At 48.1% G+C, this 11,821-nt stretch overlaps 1 protein-coding gene across 1 annotated transcript; it reads right to left on the minus strand.

Annotated features, from left to right (window-relative positions):
- Positions 1–2,264: 2,264 nt before the first annotated feature.
- LOC128731606 (serine/threonine-protein kinase BRSK2) lies at positions 2,265–9,871 on the minus strand. Its single transcript, XM_053824738.1, has 13 exons — positions 9,665–9,871; positions 8,956–9,041; positions 8,563–8,703; positions 5,325–5,475; positions 5,032–5,247; positions 4,752–4,951; positions 4,293–4,648; positions 4,059–4,232; positions 3,829–3,987; positions 3,585–3,751; positions 3,158–3,514; positions 2,569–2,702; positions 2,265–2,340 (listed from the first exon to the last, which is right to left on the minus strand). Exons 1-13 carry the CDS (start codon positions 9,869–9,871, stop codon positions 2,265–2,267), a joined length of 2,424 nt encoding a protein of 807 aa, XP_053680713.1.
- Between the last annotated feature and the right edge of the window lie 1,950 nt (positions 9,872–11,821).

Here is an 11,821-nt window from a genome sequence, read left to right on the forward strand (position 1 = left end):
ATTCGTCCTTGTGAACTAGTGAGAATGAGAGCAATCGAGCATGTGGAAGCGAAAATGAGTATCTTCTTGAGGATTAAACCCATACAAATCTCACTCGAACGATGAGGATGCAGCAGCCTCTGAAAGGAAATGAACTGAATAAGCCCATGGAGATAACATATCTCCTGCAATACTTGCTCCCATAGCCCTTATAATTCCACTAACGCTAGCTGTGGCCGTTGATTTAATCTTTTCCATTCTCGCAGAGACCTACAAAAAGCCGGTAATGTTATTGCACCTAATGTTTTTTCTATCAAATTTTACACAACAAAACTAATAAGCGTCTGCGGTTTGTATATTATTTGCCTGTTGTTGTGTTTTTCCTCATTTTTGGTATTTTTGCGTTTTCTCGCTCTTCTGTACACATGAGTCTTAGTTTGATTTGCAGTCGTCTTCTTTCATTCATATCAAAATAAATGATGTTCCTCTCCTAGCTATGCATCGTTAGATATTACAATGCTCTGTTAAAGAGGTTCAAAGTAAGGAAAGTGCAACAACACAGTACTCTCCAAAATACATCAAACGCAATAGAGAAGAAAAGCAATACATTACGTCTCAAAGCCACGCGTTACTCGTGTGGACGAGTTTCCTACTATACTGATGTCAATTGCACTATAGCTGCGCTTTGTTTTATACCGATTTCTTCTCTACTCAAATGATGATAGTGAATGATGGCAATTAGGCTAAATTGCAATGAACTATCTCAATGTAGTGTTTACGAACCGTAGATAGCAAGTAATTTCTTGTCGATATCGTATCAGTGTCTCTCCCACACGCAGATAAAAGGATACGTTTGAAAAGAAATGCCCGCTAGACTTCCTCACTTGCTTGTAACATATTCTGCAGAATGTGTTCTCTTACCATTTGAACTAGATTGATTTGTTTCATTCATCATTTTCCACCGGGTTATACACTGTTTTGCCATTGAATACCATTGTTTGTTTGTAAAGCATTAGGTAGTCGTTTTGTGAGTATAATAGCATTGTAGGTTTAGATTTTTGTCGTAGCTGGTTACTTACATACGTTACTTCTTTTGCTAGCCTTAGATAAAGTACAATTCGTTACGGCACGTGACGTCTGGTTCATGGTGTTTCACCATCTTCCCAGTTTACAACTGCTCATTCATTCCACACGCTTCACTTCTTTCAGAGCAACTTTTTCCCCCGAAATTGATCCGTTCAACAGACATCCCTCAGTATGCTTCGCCACAATCCTTTTTTCCCATTTGTAGAGCCGCAGAAGGTAACAAGTTAGCTAAGAACGTTAAAGATAATTTTACAATCTTGTTCAAGTTAGCTTTATCGCTCATTAGATCCGTTAAATACGATATCCTTTCTACGACTCGAGTGTCTAGGAATATGTCAACCAGCATTCAAAAATTACAACCCCATCTTTCGATCGTATGTGCGTCACATAGTTTGTCCCTGGTGTCAGTTTCTATGGAATGCCACAATGTCTTCTATTCAGCTTAAACCCTGTATACCTCTTCCGCCTTCCTATCAAACGTTCGCTAGCTCTTGACAGTAAAGCCACCCTTAAGTATAGTATCTGTATCAGTTACGAGATGAATACGTGTTTAGATTCTATCTTTCGGTCTATTCAAGCTTAGATCGTGTTAAAATGCTTACTTCTTGCGCTACTGTAGGTCAGTAGCAATAATTTTCTCTGATGATACTTGTTTGCTAGGTGCGATGCGAAATTGACCGTAATGAATGGTTGTTAGTGTCTCATGTTTTGGGTCTTATAACTCATTCTTCATGCTCAGTAGAGTCAATTCTCGGAATATTATATCTGCGCCAACGCTCCTGGCCTCGACGCCAAGCTATAAATAGTAGCGATAAGTAGTACAAGTAGCACTAATAGCTGAAGTATATGGATTGTTCGTCTGCTGGAACGGTATCGGTTGCGCCTAGGTCTTAACTTCCGCATGGTGGCCACCCTGCCTGGGATGTAGGGGAGAAATGAAAGCAGAAGCCGCTGAGAAGAAGGCCGTGTTCGGGAGAAGAAGCTTATAGTCAGATCTCCATTTGATTAACGATCAGCTCCATGAGCTCGACGGAATCGTCGGATTCTTCAGCAGCCGCGATCGTGATCGCAAGATCTGCGTCATCGGTGACGTCCGGGTCGTCGATAGGAGCTTCAGCATTGCGAGTAAGATTCGGTCCTGTTGTCTCTATCTCTGTAGGAGTGCCGCTGTTGGCTGAATCCTATCAGAGAAATAATTCTCATACTAGCGCACTACCGGACATGGCCGCCGGCCGTTCCGTGCTGCGGTCGCGTTCACGTTCCGTGGATTCCGAGCTGTACCAGAAGTGATGAATAAACGAAGAAAGAGTAATAAAAAAATTTAATTTACGGTAGTCATGATGGCAATCAGGTGACCCATGCGTCACCTAATCACCAACTTTGAACAACTGCATAAAGCCCCACTCAGCAGACCGGCAAGTAACGTGTGAAACATAGCAACCCAAAATCCAGCACTTCAACACAACGGCAACGCATAAATGCACACACATAAAACACACTTACCTGGAGCGTACGGTTTTGATTTCGATCTCATCCGACGACACCGAGTTCTTGTTGGACGAGGTGGCCGAGGACCGGCGGGTCTTGCCGATGCTGGTCGTATCATAAAACGTTTCCTGCTCGATATCGGACTCCTTCTGAAGCCAAGGTTGGTGACCGTGTGCCAGAGAACAGAGGCGGTGGGCGCACAGGAGGAAAAAGGTGATAACATCCGGATGGTCACATAAGGTTTCGGGAGGGGCGTGTAACGTTCCGCGCAAAATCCATATGGTGTGGAAATGAAACGGGTCCCAGAAAAAAGTTAACAAACAAAAATAGAAAAAAGCATGCATAAGCGAACCCCCCTAAATCCACCGGAAAAACGGTGCTGGAGGGTAAGACACAATAAGAGAAAGAAAGAGAGAGAGCGAGAGCGAGAGCTCTGAACGCAGGAAAGCAAGAGTGCCGGCAGGACATTCACAATCGCACACACGCACGAGCGCATATTCGACAGCGTGCCTGTAAAACCGACTGCCGGATCAAAGATGGCGAAGATCGAGATGACTACATACGTGCTGCTGACGACCCCTGCGAAATAGGTTGCTCTACTCACGTGCTTATTGTAGTTAATGCGATCGCTGGAATCCGAGCCACAGGATATGCTCTCGGCTACACTGTTCGCCACTTTGTTGTTGTGCTGGTTCGTTGGGCTGCTGAGTGCGGGGTAGCGTTTGGAGCAAACCTGCGCCTGGATGTGCTCGCAGATGCGCCGGAACCGCCGAATGTTACCAGAGATCAATGTGAACGTGATTGCGAATAGCATGTCGCCTACATCACCCTGCTTGCAGATCGTGTTAATGTCGACCTGTATTCGAACATGCCGCTGGAACATCGTAGGCCCAGTACCGCCCCGTTTGTACTCAACCCGGAAAGACATTGGCGAGAGGACGCTATGCGATAGCTCAGTCATCTGCAAGGAACGTAGTTCGATGAATTATTCAGCTCCTCAACGCGCCCAGGGATTGTTTTCTAACACTTACCGACAGAAAGGCATGGATCAGGTGAGCTTTGACTGTTGCTAGCGGCTTACCCTTGACTAATACTGTAAATGTTTCGTCTTTTTCAGTCGTCATTAGGTTTCCGAACCAAGACTTTTTCGTCAGCTCCGGTGACGACTCCGGAGTAAGATGCACTTCTTCGGTTGATACTGCAAAGCACCGAAGGAGATTTAATGTTGACCAAATGTATAAACGCCTTTGCATTATAAACGAAAAAAGGACGTACTTTGCATTTTTCTACGGTGAAACTTTGGACTTCCTAAGAAACTATTCTTAATGTTCGTCAGTCGAGTCTTCCACAGCTGGCTGCCAGTTGTAACGGCTTGCAGCTGTTGTGGACTGCCCAAAATTGGAGAACCCGGGATGGCGTTGATTGAAGATGTCACTGGAAAGTGTAATTGAACAAACCACAACAGTAAGCATTCCATTCGCTCGCCCATAACCGATAGTACTCACTGTTGTTTGAATCAGTTTCCGAAAACAATCCCACCGTCACAGCTGGCCCCGAGTTGGCTCGATGGTGTACTGGCGAGGAAGAATCGATGACCTGCGACTTGGTGCTGCTTCTCGGCGAGTAGTTCGAGTGTCGATTTGAGGCCGCATTCGGAGACGATGGTGGATGGAGTTGATCTGAAAAGAAGGCAGATTGCAATTAGGAGCTGAATCTAGTTGAATGATATTTTATCGTACTTAGTGGCTGCGAGGAGTTGACCACGACACCTCGTGTTGGGCTTTGATATGAGCTACGTGACAGAGGCACCGAGGACGGTGAACGGCGACTGCTGCTGCTCGTGCTACCGCTGTGGCTCCGGTGCCCGTTGTTGAACGTTTGCCGCCGTGAAGTCAATGGTGAACCCTCGCTGATCTGCCCATACGAAAGGCTGCTACTGCCATTGATCCGACACGTGTCAAGCCGCTTTCGGGGAGGATCTGCGATCTCAATGATGTCGTTGCGGGGTCTCAATACGTCCTCTTCGTCCTCAATCGCCGGCCGTCTTCGTTTTCGATCCAACAGCAGGAAGTATATTACCTTCTCCGTGTTGTGGCTGCGGGATAGGTTGTTAGTAAGCGAACGGTTGTTGATATTTCACATTGGCATGGTGCTAAAATGCATCACATCTTCGTTACCACATGGGCTCGTTTACTTACTGTGGACTCAGCAGTTCCTGTATCAGTTTATCCTTCTCCTTGAAACAACCAAGCGAACATATTGCATTGAGCACGTCCGTATCGACCGCGGACGCGTTTGGGATAACATGCGTTTGGACCACCTCCATCATCGGTAGCTCTAGTTCAAGTTCTCCTTTTCCGCCCGCAGTTACCCAAGGATGTTTGTTGATTTCTGCCAACTGTAAGCGAATAGAACGAAATGAAAAAAAAACTCGCTTATGTATAAGATTCCATGGACCACAACCTCTGATCCACTTACCGTTAGACGCTTCTCTGGGTTCACCTCGATCATACCCTTTAGAAGGCTTTGACAATCTGGTGGCACAAAGTGTGGGATGTGAAACACACCCCTCTTAACCTTTTCCAGCAGCTGCCGCAGATTGTCGTCGTCGAATGGGAGGGCACCGACCAGAAGTGCGTACAGAATGACTCCGCAGGACCATACATCTGCTCTGCGTCCATCATACTTCTCACCCTGTGCACAGACAGAAGACCCAACCATCATAAGCTTAGTATTCGACTTTCCCAAACCTGTACTTCGATGGTACTCACTCGAATGACTTCCGGGCAGGCGTAGTGTGGTGAGCCACAGGACGTTTCCAGCATCGAACCCGCCGGCTGAAGGGATGCCATTCCGAAATCAGCAATCTTGATGTTGTTCTTGTCGTCCAGCAACAGATTTTCCGGTTTCAGATCACGATGGCTGTTGACGAGTGAGTGGAGCAGAGTGTTAGCAACAAATGATCCGCCGAGATATCGGACCCGACCGTGAGGTGAAATTTAATTACGGATTGCACCATTCAAATCTCGGCTCATGCATACACGATGTTGCCAATTCCTTCGGGCAAGCGCTTGCTACCCAGTCGTTGGAGAGCGTTCTTCACGGGAAAAGCCAATAGAATTTTAATGCGACCAAAAGCCACTTTATGTGTCGAGTTCAGGTGGAAAGAGACCTAATGCTTCACACCTGCGTGTGGGAAGGCGGCCAAACTTGCCTCTGCGATGATTCGAGTCGTTTGGACTGCAACCAAATCATTTACAATTTCGAGTTACCATTCTTTCCACATCGTATACCGTATGCGTTGTGACCCTATCTGGTCGTCTAGCTTTTTGCGAAAAGCCATAAAGTGTAATTTAATTTAATCGCACCAAAAGTACCACACATACAAACGACCGTCCAGACAGTGACTCTGGCGGAGATGAAAAGCTTGATTGTTTTCTCCATTCTCCGAAAGCTGCGGAATAACCGACGATCATGTAGCTGACCGGCTGTATCCGTGCGCCAGTTTGACGTTGTGCCAAAAACATGGCGAACATGGAGGGTGCCTGGGAATCGACACTCTTTGTTTCACATGGTGCTAGGCATTTCCACTGTGTTTTTACACGTCGGGTTTTTGCTCCCTTGTTTCCCAATTCGTAGTAGTGTAGATACTACTCCTTTAAAGTGATATGTGACGCCTTTCGACAAAAAAATGAAAACACCCACACGTCCTGTTCGAGGAAAAGCCCACGTGTGCTCAGCGGATTTATTATGTTTTTAGACAAACTACACCTATAACTGTTACGAGCAATTTTGAGTTAAAAAACATGATCTAGCAAGGGATTTTCAACACCAGTTTGGCTCAAACCACTGTTTGTCTAGTTTCTGAAACTCAGTTTTCACACGGCACTGTTCCAGTCCCAAGAAACTTGGCACGGGGCCTACAAATGGAAGTAAAACATACATTAAGACATTGTTGCCGCGTGCCACCTAGGATATTCGAAATCCAAGCGAAACTGCTAGCAAGAAACTTGAAACGGTTAATGTCAGTCATCTGACCGGCGCCAGCCCAGCGGAATACCCGGCGCCGTTTACGAAAGTACTCGTCCTCCTCGAAGGTCTTTCAGCAAAGCGTCGTCTAGCGGTTTGTGCGAAGATGTACCGCTCGCTAACACCCCACTCGTACTTTGTTTGATACAGCAGAAGAATCGAAATTCGATTCTCTCATTGAAATTATAATTTGCCGCTGTATTTGCAGGGGCGTTGTCATCAGTTCGCTGTCAATGGCCGTTAGAAACTAATCCTCTTAGAACCCTTTCGCTATTCTCCCTTGCCGGTTACGAATAGGAGTTTTCGGTTAAATTAGAGTGCGAGCCACGGATAGAGCGATGAGTTGGAACGATCAGAGCGGTTGATCGGCTAAGCTGATTAGGAGCTGAATTATTCCGAACGTACAATAAAAATGGCGCCTATTTATAGTGGTAAAATGTTTCTCTGTTTCTTTTTTGAAACAAGCGAAATGACAAAAGTATCATGGTAGTAACAAGCATGCGTTTGTTGTATATTTCCCGTCACTGTGCCGATAAAACACTCTTGTTTTTAAGTCTTCCAACCTAATTGCTTTAACAACCATCAACGCACACCCGCAGTACCAAACTTGACGAAAAACAACCCCCCTGCAAGTCCTGTACAAAAATGTCCTAAACTTGGTTAAAAAACGCCCCGAAGGCGAACACGTAATTGGCCAAATTTAATTTAGCCCGACATAGGTCCGCTGACCCGAATGAAGAGCATCATCACGGGAACGTGGAATGTACGCCTCCGCGAGATGTGACCGAGAAGTCCTAACGATCCGACGCGCTCAACAAGTGCTTTTTACGAGAAAATCTCCATTGAACTTCCTTCGGAGGCTGTGCAGTTGGCTCAGCGAATGTGTGTATGTGGGGGTGTTTTTTTACTTTTTTTTGCTACATTCGCTTTGGTCTTTACAATCGATTCGTGTAATCCTGCGGTTTGTCTGTGAGGCAGTTTACCAGCCTGGTGGGTTCTTCGGTTGTATCCAGCCAATTAAATGAGACGAAACCACCGGGACGAGCTGCGGCATGTGCGAATCATAAATCAATTATTCACTCGTCGGTTGCGATGTGACGGGTGTTTGTCACACCGTTCGTGGTGGGAAAGGAAACCGAGAAGCGGCTCTCAGGCGCCACCGGAACCGGATCGACCGGTAATCCTTCCGGTTGGTTACACTTTCACCTAGCATGCTCATTTCAGAAAAGGAGATAGGGATTTGATCGGGCTGTTTGCGATGGTGTTCCACTTGAGTGAAGCTCACCGGTGGGAGGCGCTGTCCACCAAAATTCGCCCAAAAAATACAATCTATTGCGAAACACCGTTCCAGAACGAGATGAAACCCTTTCGCTGCTCGCATTACATAATACTAGGTACACCGGAGCTGGGTTGCTGAGATAGACCAGGTGTCGAACCAAGGTATCGCGGGTCGAGCGCAAAACAAGGCCGCATGGACCTTGGCGAATGGAAACAGACACCGAGCTACGGCACTTCCACAATCTGTTGCCCGTCTCTGGAACGCTTCCCGGTCTCCCTTCGGCACCCATCCTGAGCAAACAAGGCGTGTAGGACAAGAAAAGGGATACGATGCGGCACTAACGGGTGGGCTACGAAATGCTCTCCAAACACCAAATGGTCAACACATTCCGCACACTCGACATTACGGATGCCACGGGGCGAACGTAGCAGTCTGTCGTAAGCACTTTATAAGGATTCACGTCCGTCTTCCTACCAGCGCACCCGGGTACATTGGCATCGGCAACTGCAAACCCTCGGGCAGGCATTGTCACACGCACACTCGACCGCCTTGTGCGGACAGGCGGCACTGTCGCTTCATTGCTTTTTCAGCCCACCATTTCTTCCCGGCTCGTTGTATCACAATCGCTTACATTTCGCTTTCCTTTCCAGGTTTCCCCGTGAGACGCAGCAAAAATTAAACACGAACCGTGCGATACTTACCATATCGAGTGCGAATGACAAAAGTCCAGCGCGGATATGATCTGGCGGAAGAACTTTCTCGCTTCCTTCGGCGTGAGGCGACCCTTCTTCACCAGATAGTCGAACAGTTCACCACCGGAGACATGCTCCAGTACGAGGTACCTTCGGTGAGGGAGTGGCGGCAAAACGCAGTCGATAAGGACAGGTGGGCGAAAAGGAACCAAACGAAGAACATGATAATTACGGGCGCAAGGAAGTTGCTATCGGAAATGGATAACAAAGGCTGCCTTTGGCACGTTGCAGCCAAGCCCCAGCCACAGGAGCATGTCAAATGGCAACCTGCCGAACCAGCGATCCACTCGATAAGGAGCGAACCGTGGTCCCGAATTATCCCTTCATTCGCCCACTACTTACAGGTATTTTCTGTTTTCGTACACATCCGTGAGCCCCAGGACGTGCGGATGGTCGATTAGCTTCATGATGGCAATTTCCCTCTCAACCTATTGGAGGCGTGGGCCGAAGTACGCGGTTCGATATTGTGGATCGGTATTTTGAGATATGTAAAGGTATGCAACCCGCATAGCACCGGTGGCAGGAGAAAAAAACGTGTCATTTCATCCACGGTAGTAGCCACATGAAGCGAAGTAAAAAAAGCAAATAAAAGAAACATCCCGATCGCGGTTGCCACAGAGCAATGGAGAAAGAGAGAGAGAGAGAGAGAGAGAGAGAGAAAGAGGAAGACAGAGAGAAGAAAAAGGATAAGAAAATTAATTAAAATTTCGTTGCCCACACCGACGTCGCCCATTGTTCAGGGTGCGTTCGCGCTTCGACATCTGACAAGATGCCCCGTAGTTTCTTCGTGCGCTGAATTCCATGGCCCGGCGTTCGCATATGTTTTGAGAAGCCAATGCCGTCCCCCTGTTTAGTTTTTTTTCTCGTGTTTTATTTGGATGTTTGGGATGAGCAAAATGCCGTTCTAATGTTAAAGAAGGGCCTTCCACGAAGCTCTGTGCGGCAGCTTGCCTGTGGACTGTGGATAGTAACGAACGCACTGAACGAAGTGGGCGGGTGGCAAAAAGAAGGGTGTAAAGAAGGGAAGCAACACGCTCCCATTTTTCATTACTTTCATTAGCACCGACTCGCTCAGCTTCTCCCGGTTGATAATCTTGATCGCCACCTTCTTGCCGAGGACGCAGTGCACCCCGAGCTTCACCAGACCCGTCTGGCCCTTGCCGAGTGTCCGCTCAAGCCTGTACGGGCCTACGTACTGGTGTCCCTCGGTTGTGCCCGTGCTGGGGGTGGCATTTTCCTTCTGCACCTCGCGACTCATGCTTGCCAACGCGCACCTCTCGCTATCCTACGGCGCTACGAGGTGATGTGGTACGGAATCCTGCTGACTTCCCGGTTGGCTCGTTGACGTGACTGCCCCGAACGTGTAGGCAGTTAGAGGCAGTTAGAGAGGAGTTCGGTGGCCACACTCGTAACGCGGCCCACGGAAGGACTGATGATCCTGAGCGGATTGCTCCAGGCAACTTTTACGATGCCTAGTCTTACTTTTCCCACCGGTTGGCTTTGCTTTTCCAACACACAACCTCACCAAGGCGCGCATAGGACGCGAACTGTCTGGGATGCGTCACGTATGCATGGCGGACACGCTGAGACGTCCAGTGTAAATTTTGAGTAATTTGATGTTAGAGCAACGGACCAAGCACTCTTTTCGCGGTTAGTTTCCTACGTTATCAGGACGCCCAATGCCGGAGCAATACACGACACTCACACGCTAACGTGCCTGCCACTGCGAGTATCCAGGATTGCTAGACTACTGTTATTGATGGGCTTCAATGACTACTTTTCGCAAGCCGTTCGATTCCCTTGCAACTAACTCTTCTAGCCACGGGAGAAGGCAACCTCGCTTAGGGCTGAAGGAATGCACACACGGATCATACTGCTTGGCCTGAGGGGCCTTCCTTTTCATCCGGAAAGTGACTGCACTACAACTACGGGGTCGCTGCTTTCGCCCCGGACACGATATCGATGATTTGAGCCAATAAATTTAGCCTCCAGCGGACTGAATGGAGCCCAACAAAAGCGGCACACACGTACGGCACGTGAAAAGGGACTTCCTTCACACAACCTGAACGGCACATACACACACGAGCACACACACACACACACACACACACACACACACACACACACACACGGTCTTCGGGGACTGGAACGGATCGAAAACACGGAGCACAAAGAAATGTGACCGCACACAGATGCGGTTTTGCGAAATGCGGAGCGATTTTCCGCCGTTTACACCGCCAGCAAACACAACCGACGAAACGGGTGAATCAGTGCATCCACCGCAATCGATTGCCGAAAAGGAAGGTCGCTGTAAATTTTCCGCACGCGAAAAACCCCACTGCGTTGTTTCGACACTGCGCGACACTACACGCGACGGAGTGTTCCGTTTTCTCCACCTTATTTTGAAAAATCAATACTTCTCACGCGCGCCTCTCACTCGTAAAGGGACTTGCAGGACGCGTGAGGCTCACGTTCACACACGCGGACGATGCTCACGGACTCTTCCGAACCGTCGTCCGCCAGGCAGCAGCAAGCCTCCTGTATACGCGCCGAGCACGTGTTCGGTGCGCATGTGCGCCACCGTTACTCACTTACTCACCTTCTCACGGCTCACGCCGTGCACCGTCTCACTGGCGTTTGACAGGAAGCGCCATTTCCCTCCCCCCTCCCCAGGCCTCCACGCGCTACATGGCGCCTAGGTCCCGGTGTGCTGAAGGGTGCAAAACGTCAAGTGTCGTCCTTGGTCCTTGCGAATAAACGGGGGTGCGCGAGACGCTAACGCACGAAAGGGGATGTAACCGTTTTGGATGAATCATCATCCGCTTCGGCATCTTTTCGTACGTCGTTTGATTAAAAATGGAACTAAATAGGACATTACGGTTCCACCCTGTTGCCAGCCTACTGCCGGATACCACTTTAATGCAAAACAAACTGCCCGATGTTGCATTGTAGCTGCTGGAGTGCTATGTACAAACCTTGGTTTGTGGAGGAACTTTGAACACTGATGCCTATCGTGTTTTCCCCCTATTCTACAACACGCGGACAAACGGACGGGTATGCAAATAAATATTTGTAGCGTAACGGTCGCGGATTTTCAATCATCATTCGTATGATTGGGCAATTAGCAGCGACGAACTCACGTCCACGTCAGGGGACAAGGATTAAAGGGCATTTAATTGCTCCGTTTAGCATACATCAGCTAACATAT

This window comes from Anopheles nili, chromosome 2 (assembly GCF_943737925.1).
Source record: "Anopheles nili chromosome 2, idAnoNiliSN_F5_01, whole genome shotgun sequence".
Taxonomy (NCBI): Eukaryota; Metazoa; Arthropoda; class Insecta; order Diptera; family Culicidae; genus Anopheles; species Anopheles nili.

Coding starts and splice junctions, on each gene's coding strand:
- LOC128731606 (XM_053824738.1), bottom strand. CDS start 9,871: ATGAGTCGCGAGGTGCAGAAGGAAAATGCCACCCCCAGCACGGGCACA. Junction 4,233..4,292: donor CAACTCCTCGCAGCCACTAA/GTACGATAAAAT, acceptor CCTTCTTTTCAG/ATCAACTCCATCCACCATCG. Junction 2,341..2,568: donor ATCAAAACCGTACGCTCCAG/GTAAGTGTGTTT, acceptor CTTCTGGTACAG/CTCGGAATCCACGGAACGTG.